Source organism: Accipiter gentilis, chromosome 22 (genome assembly GCF_929443795.1).
Source record: "Accipiter gentilis chromosome 22, bAccGen1.1, whole genome shotgun sequence".
Classification (NCBI taxonomy): domain Eukaryota; kingdom Metazoa; phylum Chordata; class Aves; order Accipitriformes; family Accipitridae; genus Astur; species Astur gentilis.
Genome location: NC_064901.1, coordinates 23,479,878 through 23,501,565, shown reverse-complemented (window position 1 = coordinate 23,501,565; position 21,688 = coordinate 23,479,878). Strand labels below are relative to the sequence as shown.

Sequence of the window (21,688 nt, the reverse complement as noted above, 5' to 3'; positions counted from 1 at the left end):
TTGCAGAGGTGTTGTAAAAGTTCTGTTGAATATCTGCTGTTGGTTTTCTGTTTTATAAATGTGCCTCTACACCTGTATTGGATAACAGAGAAGATAATAAACTTGGTGTGAAGGGAATCAAGTAAAACGTTACGTGGAAGTATTTGTCCTGTTTTTCTCCTTCATGTTTCTATTTAAAATTGTAATTTTTTCAAACTCTCTGGTCATATACTGTTGCAGTGTTAGACAAATTGTGCAATTCCTTTAATTAGGATACTAACTTGGAAGCGATTTATGACTTCTCTTATGTCTCCTGTTCTGTTTCGTTGCAGCTAGCAAGACGTGGAATGAAGGTGGCTCTAATCAGTAGGTCAAAAGAAAAACTGGACCAGGTTGCTAGTGAAATAAGTGAGTTGAAAACTTCTTCCCTAAACTTCACAGTCAAGCTTGTAAATAAATGCTCTTGTGCACAGTGCAAATGTTACAGATATAAGTGGTAAATGCCTTGTAGATTAATTTTACGGGTGTTAAATATTTAACTTCTGAGAACAATAGGGCTTAATTCTGGAATCAGTACTTCTAAAACTATTAGTCTCCTTTAAGAACAGCTCACCAGGTCAGACCAAAATACAACGTATCCCCATAGTAGCTGTCTACAGTCATAATAAGGTGAAAAATATGCAGCCATTACTTCATCTGAATATTCTGTCAGCTTGAAGCAAGTTTGATTTCAGCTTCAGCCATAAGGGTGGTTTCTTTGTAACTCGAAGTTGTTGAAAACATGTTCCTTATGTTAGTTGTATTACCAAGTATACAAATTTACTGTGGGTAGCTTCCCCTTCCTCCCCCTTTTTGTTTTGTTTGGATAAACAAAGATCAGATTAGAGAGCTGTAAACTCTTTGGGGTGATGAGTGTGCATAGTCATAGGAATACAGAGAATAAGTTAATGTGTTTAAGAACCTGTATTAACAATTGTTTCTTTAGTAAGTGTGTGTAAATGGCTGTAATGCAAAAATAAGGGAGCAACTTAAGTATTCCACTCACAAACGTAAAATGGATATTTGTACAGGATCAGTTAGGAGAAAGCTTCCTCAAGCCTCATGCTGACAAATGATTTTCCAATCAGAGCAAAGTATAACTGTAACACACAAGAATTCCTCTTGTAATCTATATCTCTTTTATTAAGGCAGATTTCGTGCAAGGTTATTAGTTTATGCAGAGTATGTCAAGATAAAGTGAGAAATGTAGCCTGTGTGTAGAGGTTTTTGATAAGCAGGAGTGGGAGTTGCGTACTATAAAGCAGGTTTCTCAGCATGATGATGTTGGGTAAACAAACCTTTAAGATTATGCTTCTGTGCTACCCTCCCTTGTCTTGCTTAGACTTTCCTAAAATGGTTTGTGTACATAATGCAGATAATTGTAAGAGCTGCTCTCTTTCAGAGGTCATAAACGTATTATTTTGGCTTGAGTTTGTTAAAACTTTTAATAAAATTGTTAGTGGTACTGCTTTACTGTAAAACATAATCTGCAAGTCAAACCCCAACAAACTGTTCTATACTAAGTTGTAAGGGGCTGCTTAGTGAATGTAAGGATGACTAAAAGACTCAAGGACTTCAGCTTGCTTAATGGTAACTGTTTTACTAGCTTACTGAAAGACAGAGGGCATACATTTCTGTTGATATAAATGCCGCTGTCTCTGATTTTTAGTGTCCAATGTAAGATGGCATATGAAACTGTTTTCTAGACAGAAAAGTCTTCCTTTCTATGTGAATGTTTAGGTGGTAGAGAGCATTCCTCCTTAGAGCAAAGATGGCATCAAGTTCTATCTTCTGCTAGTTTGGAAGTAATTGGTGTTGTTCATCGGTATCCTGCATTTAAGGATGTCACTGCAGCATCTGGACGTAACTGCGATACTCAAGTCAATACAGTCATAGTGTAAATGCAACAGCATAGGTGTCACTGCTTGGGTAACCTGCATGAATACTGAAGCTTACTGCAAATACGCAAGTTGCAACAAGGTGGTCTTTTTGGTGGCTCACTGCAGGAGCTGGATGGTAGTTTGCTGCATACGTGTGTGTATGCAGTCACGTTTCTTAAAACGCTATATAAAGTTGTCTTGCTAAGTAAAAGTGTAACTGATAGAAGTATCTACAAATATCTTGTTCTGGAATCAAACACTTAGGCATGAAGCGACAAGCTTCCTGAAAGTGGTCATAACCCTTTCTGTAACAGTCTGAAAATCTCTTCCTCCTTGGGAATTAAGCATGATGCTGACAAGACAGATAAATCTACTTCTTTGAGCTTTTGGCACTTACATGATAGCTGCTGGGGAGGCTTTTCAGATTAAAAACTAGGTACGTGTACCTATGTAGAGCAGCCTGTAATACATAATTACTGTTAGGCCTCACCCAAACATTTTTCTGCTTTCTTTCCTAAACCATTCTGAAATGAGATGACTCACGTTGGGTTTTCGGAACATTTCTTTTGACAACACTGAGCTACTGAAATGTATATTTTGTTCGTTGTGGCATATGCTGAAGGATTAGGATAGTCTGCATAATCAAGTGAGCCTGAGTGGCACTTTCGGATCCTGCTAGGTTTTAACTGGACAGAATTTTCTTGTATTCATGCTCGTGTGGTCGCTGCAGTCTGTTCAGATCTTGTCATATATAAGGTGGGTGACTCTTTTAGAGCTAAGGCTGTAACTACTTGGGTGTTTCCCTTGCAGGCTTTTAAGGTAGCTTTAAACTTCTTTATGGTGGTCCTGCAATTGTTCTTCAAGTTAACGTGAGCTTGCCTCTGTTGAGTAATGACCTTTAATCACTTTAAGGAAAAATGGCTGTTTGACTAATTCCAGTTCTTTGAATTGTGTGAGCCATGCATGTTTTCAGTTCCTTCCACATTTTCACTAATCAGAGTCCTGCTCATCCTAGTGACTGGATAGATGCCCTCTGCCACAAAGAACGAGAGGGCTTTTGAGGGTCAGGTATGTTCATTCTATTTCAGAAGAATCCTTTTTTGTGCTCTCAGGATATACTTATATTAGGAGTGATAGCTATGTACAAAATGCAAGTTGCATAACCACCATCATAAGGGAAGTACTGATAGGTCTTTCTGAATGTTAAATGCCAGCTGACCTGGATCTGATATTTTTGCGTGTGTATGCACATTAAACTGGCTGTACTGATGTTACAGGAAGGCCAGATGTTCTGAACTTGCGTCTCAGTTTGAGCAACAAAAAATAGTGGATTAATTACAAGTAGTTAAGACTTTAGAAGACTTTCCAATCTGTCTTCAAGCATGTTGTAAAGCTGAATTTATTTGTGGAATACTTAAGTGTTGTAGGATTTGCCATGAAAGGGAAATTCTGCTTTGTGTTCCCTAAGAAGTAAGGCATAGGCCACAGACTGAAGAAGAAAAAATTCTGAATTTCCTCTTTAGTGGTCATGGACCACCTTTGCATGGAATTATATAGGTTTTATGGAAACATAGTTGATCTTCTAATCAAGTTTTCATGCACAAACACTGACTACTAGGGTCACTATACAAAATGCTTGGTCTACTTTAGTTCATGCTACATCATTGTTTCAGCACCTTTTTAAGGTGTCTGTTGTCTTACGTCATTAGATGCTTTAAAAGTTTCAGGCAGGATCAGAAAGAAAACTTCTCTGTGAATGGAGACAACTATTTGAACACCGTGTAATGAGGCTGTTCTCTGATTTGCTGTATTCAATAACGAGTATGGTGCAAGACATCTCGGGAGCTCTGTGCCAGCAGCTGGTTCAGGAGCCATGGATTTGCAAGCAGAAAAGCTTTAATTATTTCACTGCTGCCGATAGGTATGTTCTGAGCAGACTTGAGAAGAACTTTGCTGTAGAAACTTATTACCTAGGAGCTGCAATATGAAGAATGTAGTGAAAACCAGTCAAGCAGGGGAAACACTTTAAAGAGAACTTGCCTGTAGGGAAATTGTCAAAAGAAGAATTTGGTATTGGTGTACGTTATTAGCTGGTGGCTTCACAGGACAGGTGGTGGAGTTGTGCATGAGCTGTGGGAGCCAAGAAAAAACAGTTGTACCTAAGCAGTGTTCCTACTGGCAAGTGTAAGTATCTACTTACTTGTAGTTAAGTGCTTATAAATGCAACACGGGAGATTTTGAGTTTGTCATCAGTTACTATTTAATTCAAAACTTTTTTTAAAGTAAATTCCCATTTGCAGCTTTAAAAGTGGTGATTGTTGGTGTTACATATACCCAGGTGATAATATTAGCTACTAAGAAATTGTTTGAACTGAAAAAAACCATTTTTTTTTCAATGTATTTTCACAAATCATCGTTTAACTGGAGTACGTTGTCTTTTAAGCCTTTAATACTGTTTAAGAACTAGTGTCCAAAACTTTAATTTGATTCTGCTACATGTCTGTCTTTAATAAAATACAGGTTTTTGCAATTAGAATCTGTGTAGCTGGCTATTTACTTCCAGTAAGTTGCCTGAGCTCAGTGTGTAGTGTTCCTGAAGTTGCTTGGTCGTGGTAGTTTCATCTTGAGCTGCTACTCTAACCCCAAGATTTCAGGTACACTGTAAACGGACAGCTGTCGTGTTTAGACTTGGGATCTGTCGTGTTCTCACTACTCTGGCATGATTTGTGAGTACAAGAAAGGAACGGGATGTGGTGCCAAAACCAGAAATGTTCCTTCTCCGTTTCCTAGGCAGGTGGGTTTTACAGCTTTCTTGGTAACGAGATAGCGGGGAGCATTCTGAAGCACACCTGATGCTGACCACTGCGCTTGTGCCTCAGCAGTTACCGTGACCCTACTGCTACCAATGGCCAGTGCCCTCCCATGGCACATCTGTCCCCTGCAGATGCTCGGCTGCACCTACCTTGGAGCACGTTGCCCCTTAATCTCTCCCCCGTTATTCACATTTCCTCCCTCTCACGCTCCGGTTAAATCCTCCTCGCATCTTGGAGTTGGCAGGTAAGACTAGTTGCATTTAATAGAGGAGGTTGAAAGGCGGACAAACTCAGTGAGGAAGGGGACATCATCTTCTTACTTTTCTTGCACAGAAATGACAAGGTTCACTTTCCTGAGCTTAACTTGAAGACTAACTGAATCCGGCAGTTATTTTGACCTTTTGTGATCTATTTCAAGGTAAATTAATGTGTTTGCAGCCTTCCATCATCTGAGCCAGGTTCAGCTTGACATATTTGAAATCCCCCTATATTTCTTGGACTTGACAAAATGGCTTCAAACTTTTTGGACTTGTTTTGATGCACTGAAGTCACCTTTCACGTAAAGTTGTAGCATAAGGAACTTTGATGCAAAATGAGCTCTCGGTTTTCATCTCTGAAGAAAGTTTCCCTTGGATGAAGTGAAGAAAATTCCCATGGTTTTGCCTTGAATGGTGTCAGCCACTTACTAAGGAAGCAGTTGTCAGGCACTGTGAAGAATGGACAGAGAATTCAAGCCAAATTAATTTTTATTAATTTGTCAACAAACGAAATAGATGAACCCCTAATACAATCAACAGAGCATGTAAAAGACATAGAGCAATTGGGAAGGGAGCTTATTTTAAGATTTTTTTTTTTTTCTTTAAGAAGCATCCTGCTTCTGTGGTTTGAGTTCCCCCCCCCCTTAGTCCCTCTTTTTTATCATCTTCTCTTGCATTTTCTCAGTGAGATTTTGCCAGGATTAATTTGAAGAAACTGAGCAGAATGCTTAGAGAGAAACACTTGACAAGATGTTCCTGCAAGCTACAAGGTGCAGTCCTAGGACTACTTCACCCTTTAGTAGAATTTTGAAGCAGCAACAGGGTCGGACGAGCCACGAGCAAAACGTTCTGCAGGTGACTAGTGACATCCTTGCAAAAGAACGAACTTCGTTTACATACCAGCTGTCAGCATACAGAGTGAGACCACATTGTCATAGCTGCTTTTAAGGATGAAAACCAGTTTAAGAAAGTTTAGCAGTCTGTGTCACAGGTTACGCATAGCAGTAAGTGATCTGGCAAGTTCTAGCAGATGGTGCTTTTTCACACCTGGCAAGACTGAGTTAGCCTCTTCTGGAAGGAAGGATTGGAAGCGTGCTTGCTGTGAACTTCACTGCCAGAGTGTTTCTATGCAGTATTTGTTGTGCTGATAGTTTGTAAACCCATAAAGTCCAGGAGAAGAAATTTGTAAAGGTTGTTTAAATGTGAATCAGGTGCTTTGGGTTTCCGTTTCTGGATATAAACTGCTGCAGAAGTAGCCTCTTCTACACCTCAGATACTCTGTATGTTGTGTCTATAGGTTCAGGACTAACTCTGAGACCTAATGGTGTCTTGAGTCTTAATGTTTTACATGGTAGGTAGGTGGATCAATGCGGGGGGTGACTTACTCGGTACGTTTGAAACCTGGACTGAAGAACCAGGATTTAGTCCTGGCTGCAAACATTCGGGGTCACTGCTGCCTCCACCTGGCAGTAGTTAGGTGGGGGAATAGGTTGCATTTTCTTTAATACACAGAGACTTAATGCCTGTCTCTGCTGACACCCTACTTGTAACATAAGTTTTTGTGGATGCCAAAACCAAGAGCCCTTGTGCTAGTCTCCAGGCCGTTAAATACCTTCTGTTAACAGAAAAGCTGCAATATATTGCTTATCACTTTCAGTGTAAAATAAACTGAAAATTACATGAAAAATGAGTATTGGATTGTTTTCACTGAGTTGAAAGTCTGTTTTGCGAATCTGGTTTAAGGCAATTGGTGGAAGCTCTATTGCCGAGAGACTTAAAATTAGACCTTTTAAGAGGCTCTACAGGGAACAGTCTCTCTCTGGCACAAGGAAGGGACTGGGTGATGCAAACAGTGCTGTCCTCCTTCTACAACTTCATTCTATGCATGTATAGTTTAGTCTCTTGTCACTTTTTTAGCAGTTTGAGTTCCATTACACCAAGCCCTTTTTATCTGTCAAAGCTGTAAAAATCCCCGATAGACTTCTCTGCTGAGGAAATGGTGATAATTGCATTTATGTTTTTTCAGGAATATGTTGTGGTGAGGAAAATAATTAATGCTAGTTAGTAGCTCTTCATAGAGAAAGAAAACTCAGTTGATCTGTTTTTCACAACAAATTCTTCAGAAAAAAATTTTCCATGAATATGAAAAAAAGAAACCAATTAAAAAAATGGTGTAACTAATGGATACAAATATGCTTGCCGTGTAACTCCTTAAGCATGGGCAACACTTTCAGTGCTGAACTGGGTACTATACTACTTTGTTAATTAGTCCACATCTAATGCACAATATATTTTTCCCTTACAAGTAACACTTTGGAGAACCCTGAAAACTGTGCTTTTTAAGTGTCTGTCTTTTGACTACAGTAAATGCTTTTTTGTGGATGCTGAATGCAGATGAAACTATCAGGACATAAAAAATAATGCCAAATTAGCGTAGAAGCTTGTTTCACTTTTTAAATTGGTTTTAATTCACGTAGAGTGACTGACTTAAATGTCTTGAAATTGCCTTGAGAGTAGGGGCAAAATTTTTTTGTTAATCCATACTATGATACCTTTCAGTCTCTGTAAGTGACTCTTGAATTCCTCTTACTAAGTAATTCTCCTGGTCATTCTGGAATTCACTCTGTTGAACTTAAATCTGAAAAAAAAGTGGTGTGTTTTTTTTAAAATCTGTTCTAATAATTATAGAGCTGGAGAATTTTGACTTTTATTTGCAAAAATTGATGAAAAATTCATGTTTACATGTGTATACATATCATGTGTACACATTGTCACAGTCAGGCAATAATAATGTCATTAAGGAAAACAAAATATTACAGGAAGATTTGGAAATAGTCCATATGCCCTTCCTAAAATGAGTTAGTAAATTAAAAATGGCTTTTTTCACGCTGTGTAAAAAACAGTACTACCAATGAATATAAAAAATAAAGCCTTGGAGGGGGTTGAAAATAGTGTCAGGGAAAGAGGAAAGAAGGAAGGGGAATTTGAGATGCAGCCTGTCACACAATACTAACCTTCCCACACCTCACATTACACTTATCTCTGAAACACCTTGGGGTCTCTGGTGCCCGTAGCCATGTCCTGGAGTTGAGGGGGTGCGCGTGGTTGGCATCAAGGCTGTGCTGGCTTTACCGCCGAAATAACGTCGACATTTGGAAATGTTGCGGTGGCTTGACTGTGCAGCCCCCCAGGCTGCTTGATTTTGTGTTTTTCAGTTAGCTTTGTAATTAGGACAAGCTTGATTTGGGAAGGCTTACCATGTTGAGCATAATATTTGGGTGAGTGGGCTTATTGATTGGTCCTGTGTGTTGCTAAGAATGTTTTTTCTGACTTGGTAAGTGTATCTTAGCTGCTGTAATGTATTTTGATGTAATGGGAGTCAGAGAGGAGCAAATGGAGGCAAGCATTAATAAAGCGTCTTATGTTTTGTAGTAACAGCCTTGCTTATACACATGAAAAACTTAAATGTCCCCTGTGGCTCAAGGGCTTGTGGACTTTGGGTTAGAGTTCCATCTTCTGCTGTGTCGTCTCTGAAAGCTGAAAAGTGAGGAATTGACTTGTGTATGTGTGTGTATATTGAAACTTAAGGCTGTTTAACAGAATTGTAACATTTTAAATAAGGTCTGGCATTTTTTACCCATTCTATACTTATGTGTGATTAGCTTTTTAAATATCCACTATTTTAAACGAAGCCGTATCTATGAAATTACATGTGCAACTAGTGCAGTATGTAAAAAAAAAAAAAAACAAAACAAATTTCCCTGGCAGTGTTGCATGTGTAGTTGAATGAAAGGAATCTGAACCTATTTGTTAGTGCTTGACCAAATGTGCATACACGCATGCTTTTAACAATGTGTTGAAACATAGCAAGTTCTGTTAAATTGTAGGCAGGCATCTCATGCTATGCAGAAACCGCTCCAGGTTCCTACCTGGAGACTTCTTTTGCAAACCAGGTGCAAACAGAGCTTTCTTTTGGCTACAACTTACTTCAAATTCTGTTATTCCTTAGGTTACCAGTACTCTGCTTCAGAGGTTTACAGAACTGTCTATAACTTACATATCGTAATAAAAATCCTACTGTATCTGTTGCTGCGTATCTGCTCCCCTTCTGAACGCTCGTGTCTTCTGCATGGGGTTTGTGCTGTGCAACATTCAGCACTGACCCTCCCGTATCTTCTGTGCTGCTCTGCAGGCCCGGGTCTCTCTCGTTTCCTCTTTTGCAGAAATGAGAAGCGTGATCTGTCATTTGGGACAAGGACCAATATGGCTACAGAAACGGGAGCTCTCATCCCTTCAGAAAGGCTAGCCTTTTAGGTATTCAGTTTGCCTATGGACTCTGTAGTTGAAACATAAATAAAATGCATGTGGCAAAAGAGCCCAGAGGTTTTGCACTAGATCGCCTTTTCTCCATCTGTTACCTGTGCTACTGGGATCTGATTCCCGAAGAATATTGCAGGTTCTCCAGGGTCTCTGCTCTTTTTGCTCATAAGTATCCATACGCTCCTCTAGTAATTCTGTATTTCACTGTGACTGATATGGGCAGGGGAGGAGGAGGTTTGTATTTTATTTTACATGTCTTTCTCAATATCTTGGACTTCATTGAGTAACTTGGAACTGTAATTAACAGCTGGTCTCTATTCTGCTGAAAGGCAAAGCTCATTCCTTGCATTCTTAAGTCCCTACAAAATCATCAGAAAAAACCCTAGCTCTTGTTATACCCAGCTGATTTGAATATGCTTCTATATGGTGAATAATAGTGTGTAATAACAATCTGCTGTCACCAGTCTGGAAGTATTTTGTCCTTCTGGAAAACAGATTCCATACATGACACTCAGTGTGCTACTTCTGTGAACTCTGAAAGTCCCAAATTGAATACATTCCCAAAATGGATGGCTCTCCTTTAAAAAAAAAACCAACCAAAACCAAAGACTTTGTAGAGCTATCTGCAGCCACTCTGTAGTCTTAAATTTTTCTTCATCTCTGCCCTGCATAGATACAGTACTAAAAAGCAGGAGGTTTTCACGTTTTGCTTTCATCTCTGAGCTTCTTAACCTTTATTGAAAGGTTACAAACTCTCTTTCTGGAGGCTGGGTACTGGATTACAGTGAGTTTTGCCACTGCAGTGATACTGGAAAGGTGACATCTTTATTTGTGGATGTAGTTGAATCTCCTTACTTAAACAAATTTTTCCACTCCTGTACGATGAAGAATGGAGAGCTATTTTTCTACTGCTTTGCTTGCATCTCTGGCCGTCCCGAAGCTAAAGACCAAGTGAGACTTCTTTTATGTTTTTGTTGCTTTATACCACATCACTCTGATGGCAATATTTATATGAGGCTTTGAATGCAAAGCGATGAGATGCTTCAGTTCTAGCAAGAGGTTTTTAATATACTTTCCCTGAGCTTGAAATAACTGTTCCCACTACCTGCTCACAATGTGCGCCTCGTATCCTGAACCTCTCTGTTGCAAAGTTGACTGGATTTGTTTCAACATACTCAGTGCAAATTCAAGCTGCTGTAGCCAACTGCTTTGAAACAGGTGGTGCAAGTAAGAATGTTATTTCATTAGGGATGGCGATCTTCTAGTTTTCCCGTTTCCCAGCAAGACTTTGTACCGCAGAGCCCTTTAGCACTGACACTGCTTCTGTCAGGTAAACCGAGCTGCTTCTGACCGCTGGGCTGGTGTCCGTTTGCTTTCGAATCTGAGTACACAAGTTTATTCCTCTGGGGGAACCTTCTTGCGAGCCCAGTTTATCTGTGTCTGAAAGCTTCGTTTCCTTAGCATTTTCTTAGCCCATCAACCAAGATTTCAGTTTAGGGGGGGCTGCTGCTTCGAATTATTTGCAAGCTTCCAAAAAAATAAATTTGAAGATGCTTACTTACTTCCAGCCACTTCACAATTCTTTGTTAGTCTTTATTTAGGATGTAGCTCACTGTAGTTTCTAACTTTCCACTTTTTTTTTTTAATTCCAGTGTGAACCTTTTCTCTGGTGTTCTAGGTAATGCAGTGCTATTTTGCACCTGACCCTTTTTAGTAGGAAAGGTGTGCCCTAATTTGCCTGATCATTTGGATTAGTGTTTTCCTTGCATAGCAAGACGCTGGGTACATTTCCTCTAAGTCAGACAGACATCTCTCTGGCCTTTGGAGTTAATTAAGCTTTTGCTTCATCAAGTGAGGTTGTAACTAACCATCTTACAGATGAGAAATAAGATGAGTGTTGTGTCTTTTCGGCTGTTGCTCAGGATGGTGCTGGTGTGCTTTCTGCCGCTGAATTGTCCTTTCTTTACTTTTCTGTCTAAAGTTCTCTGATGCTTCAGTCGTGCCTGCTTGCTGAAGTGCGTGATTTCCATCTCTACCAGTCTTCCTTGAGTATTGTTCCCCCCCATCCTCCCAGCCCCCATCATGCAGCATCTTTCACTTATGATCTTTCTGGCTACAAACTTAATTTCATTTGGCATCTGGAGGTACTGTTTCCAATGTAAGGTTGAACTGGGGGTCTCCTCTGGACCTTTTAGGCTTAATCTGCTCTTTAGCAGCATTAGTTCTTGCATTTGTATGTAAACGCTAATGTCACATATGTGTAAGAGTAGATATTCTTTTCCTGTGAACTGTTGATGACTTATGTATGAATACACGGGTATACTTTTAATAAACATCCTGAACTTGACCATTTAGCTTCTGATTTTAAAATGTCGAACTCTTTTGTTTGCAAGAACTTTCATGAACATTAGACGATGTTTGTATAAAAATGAAAACCCAGAGTATAGGAAGACTGTTGAGATCTGGACATATAATGTGATGCATCGTTTCTTTTCAAAGTGTGAGTGTATTTAAAAGTTTATCATGGTGGAGATCCCTTAGAAGGAAGGTGTAGGATGGACGTGGCTTTTGGTTTTGCTGTCTCCATTCCACCTTCCTTGTGCTTGTGAAATTCAATAAGGTAGGATTTGTAAAAGCTGAAAGAGGCAGGTTCAAATCATGAAAAATCTAGATGCATAGGAGAAGTCTGACATGCATAGGAAACTGAAAAGATTGACATGAAAACAAGTAGATGTTAACATCTTAATGTCCTCCAGCTCAAAACTGAGAAGTAAGAGAAGTAAGTTACCTCTTCAATGTTAGCAACCAAATGACAGTGCAGTATCAACCAATGCATAGTGACAGGAATGGGAAAGAAAAAAATACTGTTACGAGGTACGACTGAGGAAGAGGAGATCGCAGCTCAAAAACCTACTCTCGGAGCAATCAGAATGGATCCAGGAACACCAATTTGAAATTTGGTCAGTTCTGCTTTTGGCAGGTTCACAAGCAAAAAACGTGGCAGCAGTGGGGTGGTGTGGGTGCTGAAAGTGTATAAGGATTTATAGTGATTGGGCAAACAGCTGTAGGAAGAATTGGCTGAAGGCCATCAGGGTAGACAGACCCAGCTCTGGAAGTTTCAGAGCAACAAACTCTTGGAGCTTGGGATAATAAATTGAGGAAACATTACTGTGTACTTTCCTTTTTTTTTTTTTTTTTTGATACCATTTTCCTCTTTCATCTGCTACAGAATACCAAATACTTGTATAGATGGACCTCTGGACAGACCTGGAATGACTGCTTAAATGTCTTTATACCTATTTGGAGTAGTGGCACCTTAACCAAATTTGAGACACTATTTGGAGTACTCTTCTGAGGATACCAAAGGCAGTGTTTTCTTCAAGGGATTATCCATAAAAGTGTTTGTATTTCTGATGGTGTGTATGTGAAGAACGTGGTTAAATAGCCTATTTGTTTCCAGACCGTCTCATCCTGTATTGTGCAGGAAGGCGTAGAATGGGAACATGCCTCAGGAGGTCAGTTCTTTACCACCTGTGCAAAAAGTGACACGCTTTTCAGTTATATTATGTTCCCCTCCTCAGGGGTAGTTTTTATACTGCCTTTGTTTGCATGAGAACTGTTTTTCTATAGGTATTGGTCTGGGATGTTCTGATTATGTTCTTGGGTTGCTATCCGGATCTTCGAAAGAATCCATCCCAGTATCTTCCTCAAAAGTTCACTTTGCCTTTTTGTTTTGTACAACATTTGTACCATCCTGCTCTCATCACCATTATGACTATTGGTTTGTTCAGCATTCCCACAGCTGTGAAGATGTTTTGTCAAGGCTTTTTGTGGTCAACAACTTATTTTTTAAATGATGTTGTGGTTGCAGAAGATCATGTCTGCTTTTATTAGATTACCAGGATACTGTTGTGCATAGTTGGTCACTTGCTAAGTTACCAGAAGTCTTGGCTCAGGTCAAACAGACCCTGTAAATTAACTGGACCTGTGCAACTTTAGGTTAAAACTTATTTGTAGGGTCAATACTGATCTCACCTGAGATTTTTAGTAAATGAAGTGATTAAAACACTGGTTTGTCAGAGTGGAGAAATGTGAAGGAGGTCTGCTGAACTTCCTTTCCCATCCTTGAGACCTGATGGGTAGGTGATGACTGACTGCTGCACTGCTGTTCGTAGTGTGGTGGTGTAACATTCAGTCCCCACAACTGTTGATAATATGGTGGTGGAATATTCAGTTCCCTGCTAAGAAGCATTTGAAGTACCAGTTACAAAGATGAAACGTAAGGTTCACTTTTCAATGTATCATCAGGAATGCTGGACACGCTGGCAGATAATATCAGTTCTTTTGGATCCTTTAGCTGCTGACTGCAAAAACTGGCTTGATACTCTTCTTTCCCTCCCTGTGGCTCCCGAGTACCTCATGGTCTTCAAGCTGAAGGAGTTTCATTATGGAGTTTCAGGTTTTCTTTTCTTGGACAGCAAGAGCCCGGTCACTGCTAGATACCCCAGATTAGGACATAGCCTGCTTGCTTCTTTCTCTATTACACTACATCTCAGAGTCTTTTTGGCAGATAAAACAAGGATGTGTGCTACCCTCTTCTAGTCCATCTGTTTGAGAACATCTTAATCCTTCTTAAGATCAAGGAAATTCCCTTTTCGATTGTTCATACAAAGCAGAGCACATCTGTTCTCTGCACCTTGTGCTCTGACTATTAGGACAAGCTTACGCAGAAGTGACTTAATGCTATTTGCATCACTGTTTGACATGGAACCACTTTATCAGGTGTATCTACTAGTCTTTTCTCTGATGTAGCGGATCATTCCACCTATTGCAGATTCTGGGACAGAGCATGGGGTACACAGAAGTTACAGTTTACCTGAACGCTGGTGTGAAATGGGGAGGGAGGGTTTGGTCAGCGGGTGGCATCTGCTGGGGCAAGACACTCTTGCGTGTTTGCAATGAGTAACCATACAAAGCCTGTGTCCTCTGGCCATACCAGTAGGCAGTCTTCTACTTCTCGTATGTTTTTCTACACTGTACCACCCACCCTTCGTCCACAAAAGGTGCTGCATCTCTTTATAGGTGTATTGCTCAGCTACCTTAAATGTAATGGCTCTTTGCTAACCTTCTAAAGGCTTGCAGAAGGGTCCTGTGTGAACAGTGGTGTGAGGACTTTTAATTTTTTTTTCTATTTATAGTAATAAGTCTTCTGATTCCCACCCACCACCCCCCCCCCCCCCCCCCCCTTACCTTATCCTCTCAGTATCCCTGTAGTGATTTCAAAAGGCTTCAAAGGTAGATGGGTAACAATCCTAATGAAGAGTGTTTAGTATCAAAGGGCCAGTACTAATTGAACAAATTTGTGAGGATGGTGTTTGGGTCCTTTAAACAGCTCCCATTTCATGAGGCATCTGAGTGGCAGTGAAGACAGCTGCAGATCCCACAAAACAGTTAAAAATGGCATGTCTGTAGAAGTGCGCGACTTGGGCTTTGCCCACCCAGCACACTTGCACATATTAGGTGTGCCTCTAACGCCGCTTTTAATTCAGCGTCCTGTAAGAACTCAAACGTGTGTGCTAAATATTAGAACAGCTGTGTTCAAAAATAGACCGTTTCTGACCCCCCCCCCAATGTTGAACTTGATTTTCTTCTGACGTGATCACAAGACTGCTACTGCAGTAGGGGCTTAATGCTATTTACGTTGTCATTTGACATAGCAACATCTCTCAGGGGATTTTTAAACAATGCAGCTGTTCAGGAGAGATGAAGAGATTGAGGGTGGGGAGAGGGGAAAAGGAGGAGAAATAATTTCATCTGCCATTAGGGATATTTGGGGGGGGGGGGCAGGGGGGAGGCAGCCAGCAAACCAGCGAGTTCAGTAGATTCATGATTCTGCATGAATGGACGGCAGGATCATGGGAGTCGCGGCTTTCCCTTGAATGAGAAGGAGCATCATGGGAATCTGGCTGCTTCTAATCTTTTTGTGAATGATTCTTTTCCTTTAACATGGCACTGCTTTTATGAATGGCTCTGGGGGCAAAGTGCTGCAAAATCCTTCTCAAGCTGTATACAGGTTCCTTAAGGAATGCTGGGGTGGGAGTCAGGTGCAGCAAAGCAGAGATGCTGCGATGTTAAGCCACTGTTCTGCTCTTTTGAAGTCTGAGAGGACATTGTACTGATTTTAATTCAGTGTAATTAACGTAGCTTGATGGAAGCAGAATTGCTTTTTATGTGAAGTATTTTCAATACTTGCTTGCTTCTATTTCAGAATGTAGCCGGCTATGTGTATTTTTCCTGTTCTGTTAAGGTTGGAGATGACAGCATATCAGACTGGTTTTGGAATGATTAAACTTGAAGTTCTGGTCTTCTTGTTCACCCACATGTTCCCTTTTTGATTTATATTCAAAATACTAAATACTCAAAAAGTTCTGTGGCATCAGAAGTCAGAATGGAAACAGAAGGCAATAATGAATTGTTTTGCTTGGTCTGAAGCATTCAGCATTCATCTGGCTTAAGTTGGAAAAAAGTGTTCTTGTCAAGTTGTACTTGAACACTGTTTTTTACCTGCGTTTTCTGATTTCTGCATTTTTTTTTTATTCTGTGCAAACCTGTATAATTTGTTTTCTTGCCATCTTCGGTGTCCCTTACAAAAATGTGCTGAATCATTTGAGAATGTATGTTCTCACCAGAAGCAGCTTAATGTCGCAAACTTCTTGTGCAGGTTATATTAAGATTCAAGGATTCCTATTGCAGAGGTGAAAATGTTAATGTGTAATATTAGCTACTTAAAATAATATTTTGTAAAACTGTAATAACTGATATATTCTTACTATCTGAATGGTAATTCAACTATTTCAAAGTTAAACTCTTTTTTTTCTAGAGGAGAAGTACAAAGTGGAAACAAAAGTCATTGTGGCAGACTTTGGAGAGAGAGAAGAAATTTACAGTAGAATCAAAGCGGGATTGGAAGGCCTGGAGATTGGTGTTTTAGGTTTGTATCTGATCTTTCTAAATCTTTCACAGTGGTGTTTCGTCTTGACATGCCTACTAACTTTTTCCCATATTGAAGTTTATTGAAACCAATTCACAGAAGTTAATGTTTGCCTGACTAAAACTATGTTGCTGCATGCTTGATGGGTTGGTTTTTTTTAGCTTCCCGTTGATATGCTACACGAGATGGTGCTTGCATGAGTGCCTACGTTCTAGGAATTGTGATGCTTATTGAATGTTTTCAATGTGCTATTCTGTGATTGCTAAAAGCTCTTTAGCTTATGGCTGCCTGCACAGTGACTTGACCTAATGCCACCTTAGAACCTAAGCAAGCTCCAGGTACTTAGATTCAGCTTAGCAGTAGAGCCCTGTGGGAGAACCATTAACTTGTAATTATAGAGCTGTTGAAATTTAATCATTACACTATAGCATCAAGTTAACTGGTTCCCGCTTCAAAAGTTTTAAGCATGTTCTGGTCATGTTGGTAAGCTGTAGTTCTTTTGCTGGTAGCAACACAATATGCCCGAGTATGGTTTGTGTTAGTGCAGGAGTGTAGGTGGTGTGGTGGTCCTTGAAAAGACAAGGTGATCCATCCAGATACTTTGTCGAATGTAGAAATGAGGCGATTTCAAGAAGCTGTTTATCACAAGCTAGGAAGAGTTTAAACATAACAGCAGTTTACCTGAATCTTTTCAGAACAGTGAGGTAAAGGCAGTTGCTTATCAGTTTTCTGGTTCTTTTCTTGGAAGCACGTATGCCTGTGCATATCCTGTATTTCTACAGTTACTCAACATGGGGATGAGAACCTGTGATGGTTAAACATTAGGCATGGACCTTTTATAAAGTTGTATGGCTCAGACATCTACTGGTATATTTCATCTGATGAAGTACTTCTCACTACAAAACTCATTTTACTAACCTGCAGTGCAGTAATTGGAGCTAGAACTGTTTTTTTAAAAAGCAAATTTCAAAATAAATTCATTATACACGTGGTGATATACTACAGGAACTTTGTTATTAATAGATGAATCTTGTTGTACAATGTCTGCAAATAATACCCAAGAAAATAGTGTATGTAAAAATTCATTTAAAAAATAACATTAAAGGATAAAGCCCAGAATGTTCCCTAGTACTTCTGACTTGAGATTTGAGTATGTACAACTCGTGACATCCAGTATTTAATTGCTATAAAAATTCAAATCCATTGGAGTAACTACAACTGCCAACAATGTGTTTTGTGTAAAGAGTAGTTTTGACAAAGCTGCGGATGCCTCGTTTCTGGTTTCTGAAGGAAATAAGTTCCAAAGAAACTTTGAAGATTAAAATTAATGTCTGTTCTCATCTGTCCTGTCAAAATCAACTCGGGGAATGTAAGGCTTGCAAGCTGCCTGTCACATAGCAATTGCTGCAGAATAGTGTATCACTTAAAAGTCTCGAAACACCAGCAAACCTTTTACTGTGTGAGGTACATATCCACAGTGGAAGAGTTTTTTATTATTTCTTCGGCTGTGATAAGGTCATGGTAATGCACAAAATCATGGAAGTCTGCCTCTTTGTAGTCTTGCTCAAAGTGGGCACTAAAGCAGTGATGAACGTGTCTCAAATTTTGTGTAAGCTTATTACAGGAAAACAAGCATGTTCCTCAAACAGATCCTGGTTCTTGCTTTTATTTGCGTGAGCACCTTGACTAAAAACATGGTAAAAATAGCAACTGAATGCTTTAGAGTTGTGTAGTCTCTAGCTGAGTTCCTCTGCTTTTTTTTTTTCTTGCAGCCATTGCCAGTGCAGGTTTACAGAAATCTCTCTTCTAACTAATCACTAGCAGTTTTAGTCGATCTCATGCTTGAGATCATCAGATTACGTGATACGTAGGGGGTTTTTTTCCCCCCAGATATAGCTGTATTAATAGAAACCACTTGCCAATGTAATTTTTCAACACAGATGATGGCTACTCCAGAAAGACTGTATCTTAATTTTTTTTATGGCAATTAATTTCATGCTTTAGTGCCTTGTATTTTAAATTCTGTAGCTTTTGTTGCAATCTGAAATACAGCTTTTGCTGATCTGTGTTTTTCACGTTTGTGTGAAGGAAAACATGGGTTTGAATGAGAACAGCTGTAAGGGATGAGTTCTCAGGTTCCAGTATATTTTCTTCTTTAGGTCTCACCTGGAACAGTAGGTATGAGAAGCATTAGTAGCACAGCATAGTTGCCAGTGATCAATGCTGACTATTTTTTAGCCTTATACTTAAGAAACACAGGAGTCTCCACGTATACTGCTCAAGATCGAGCTTCTGATTATACAGTTGCACAGTCTAACTAAAGTACTTACAGAATGAAATCCCTGTAAACTTCTTATTTGGAAGCTTCTTCTCACCCACATACGAAGGCTAAAAGAGTTTACATAATGTTTTGCTGTGTGTTCAAAACAGCGTCTGTCAGTGACTTCGAACATGTGCTAGCTACAGCAATATGTTAAACAAGCAGAGGTGGGAAATCTTCCTTTTGGTGTTCTTAAATTGCAGTGATTCTGGAAAGGCATTTGAGCTGGACAGTATCTTACCCTCTTGTTATCCAGATTTCTCTAGGTAAAATATGCCTGTACAAACTGAAAATTAATTTTTTTAATACCCTGTTCCAAACTGTGGCAAAATATGATCTAGTAGAAAATGATTGCTGAAAGTGGAAGGGCACGTATCTGGGACCCAGTCTGCAGTAAAGGGTATGAATTTTGTGTGACTGTTTCTGTAGCATGAATCATATAAATACTCTAAATTTGGAGAGAATAACCAAGGCTAGTCCCCAAACCCTGCCACAGTTCATAGCCAAAATCCTTTCCAGAGAGATGGACTGAAAAATAGTTTATTTTAGGATGAAGAAAAGGAAAAAAAACTGGCTCACTCTGGCAATAGCAAGATTGGACCTTCTTCCTTTTCAAAACTTTTGTCTCTTTCTAAATATAGCAAATGTCTGCTGGGAATTTGCCAACTCCCTTTTCCCCTCAATTCCTGTATTTTTAAAGGTTACCTAAAAGTTAAAAATTTGAAACGCACAGCATGACTAATGAACTAAGGGTTCCCATAAATACACAAAGGTCTGGACTCTGTCCAGCTGTCATCTGAGGGAAGTCTCTGAATGAAGTTTGTGCATTTGGCCAGAACCTCTCCTGCCTGTTATCCCTATTGATAACTTGAGTATCTTTTAGGTTGGGTGTCAAAATAATAGCTTTTGGCACAGGGGTAGGGGTTTTTTTTGTTTGTTTTTGGGGTTTGGGTTTTTTGTTGTTTCTTTTGTTTGGTGTTTTTTTTTTTTCGGGGGGGGGTGTGTTGGTTTGTGGTTTTTTTTGGTTTGGGTTTTTTTTTTTTTGGTGTGTTTTTTTTTTTTGTTTGTTTGTTTGTTTTTAAAAAAAGGCATCAGTACCTTTTGACAGTGTTTCTTACCCTGTGTAGACTCCTGCCCTGGAGGTGCCCGATGCCGCTGAGCATCTGTAGCGCTTTGGGATTCTCTGGGGTGTAAGACACTATATAAATCTAAAATGTTGCCACAGCAACCAAATGTCACACGATTCACTTGCGTAAGATGAAGAACGGCTACTTAGGGAACGGAGATCCCATTTGCTTGCTTTTTTTGTCTCCATATCAATATGCTTTATTAAGTTTGAGGCTGCAGAGCGGTGTTGTTTTCTGACGGTATGAGAAGTTTTCCCCTACTTGTGTTGGGATTCCAGAACGGGTATCGGTTTTGTGTCCGAGAATAAAACCTTGCCAGTCTGAAGCGTTTGGGGGGGAGGTTTAAGTAATTAATATGTCCTCTGGGTTAATTTTAAATGCTGCCACGGAGAGGGGGGAAGACTTCGCAGGTGTGACGGGGAGAAGGCTTTGCTGTGGCGCACCTCCATCTCGGGTCCGTGCAGCGAGAGCGGGCCAGAAACCCTTTCGGAGGGCAGATCACCTCCCTCCGCAACACGGGCTGCTCGGTGCCGGGGAGGGGGGACACAGCCTGCCCGGTGGTGCCTTGCCTTTCCGAACCCCCTTCTCCACCTCAGCTACCAGCCGCCGGAGCGCTGCGGGCTCCTGCTGCCATCTACCGCCGGGACGGGCCTCGACAGGGCGGGCTGGGCCCCGCCGGGACGGGCCCTTCCCTTCACCGGGACGGGCTGGGCCGGGCCCTTCGCCTTGTTAGGCCGGGCCGAGCCGGGGCCTGGCGTGACCGCAGCAGCGGGCTTGCCCGTCGCGTTCCTCGGCGGGAAACCCCGCGCTGAGGTGGGTGGGTTCGTGGTGCGTGTCCCGAAAGCCATGGCTGATCGCAGCCCCCCCGGGGAGGGAGTGACTGGCCAGAGAAGTACTGGGGACACATGCCAGGATTTTTTTTTTTTTTTGGGTATCTTATTCTACTCGTGTTTCAGAACTCCGTGCCGATGTCGCTCGTACGCTTGCACGGCGCGTGCTGGCGTTTCTGAAAGAGGAAAGGTTCTTCCCCTGCGTGGTGAAAAGTGGTGGAAGATGGGCACGAAGTGCTAAATGGGCCAGCTTTCAAACAATTGGAGAATTAAACGTTTACACGCTGAAAATGGCTGGCGGATTCACTCTGACGTTCCCACTTTGGGGTGCACAAGTAGACTTACAGTTCAGGAAACTTGGCTAGAGGGCTTAGAATGTTTTAAATGCAACGTTTTAAGAGTATTGCCTGAAAATTGCCGTTAATCAGAGCATGAGAAATCAGGTGGCGCCCAAGCAATCTAATTAAAACTTCATGCTTTCGTTTCAGTCAACAATGTGGGAATTTCCTATGTTTATCCTGAATATTTTCTTGATATTCCAGACCTGGAGAAGGTAAGTGCTTTTGTGGCATCTTCTAGTGTTCTAGTCCTTAGCACGAAATGCTTAACGGATATGGCAAATATGTTTAGGTTTGGTTAAGGTACCCACGTAACAAGGTTTTCTGATTAGAATTAAGGGTTCAAAAAGCTGAGAGATTTACATAAGCAACACAGCACAATTCAGATGATGGCAGTGTCAGTTTTTTGTGTTGTGTTTTTTACATACTCTTCCCTGCTGCTTCATTTTATATTTCTATTTCAGACAGATGCTCTGGGCTCAGTATCTGAATTCCACTCCTGTCCATGGTCTCATCTGGCTGTTGTTCATGAGCCGTATTAACTTGGGGCGGGGGGTTCTTAAGTGACTGAAGGGAAGAGAAGCAAGCAGCTTAATGAATAGAAGCTGCATATTCTATAACACTGTTACAAAACTCTACTACGACCATTTCAGACAGTTCGTAATGTAGGGACAATCTTGGTTGCATTGGGTACGTTGAAAATTCTGATTATGAACAATTTCGCTGGTGTATGATTTTGTTTCCAAAACCCCATGTAGCTCACTGTATCCACTGTGGTTTTGTGTTTTCTGCTT

At 40.5% G+C, this 21,688-nt stretch overlaps 1 protein-coding gene across 1 annotated transcript in view; it reads left to right on the top strand.

Moving 5' to 3' along the window:
- The window catches only part of HSD17B12 (hydroxysteroid 17-beta dehydrogenase 12), a 90,738-nt gene that overhangs the window by 37,681 nt on the left and 31,369 nt on the right, over positions 1-21,688 (top strand). The window contains exons 3-5 of the mRNA XM_049825802.1: positions 312-387; positions 16,169-16,279; positions 21,045-21,109. Coding sequence (XP_049681759.1) covers positions 312-387; positions 16,169-16,279; positions 21,045-21,109 — 252 coding nt within the window. The remainder of the gene's footprint in view (positions 1-311; positions 388-16,168; positions 16,280-21,044; positions 21,110-21,688) is intronic.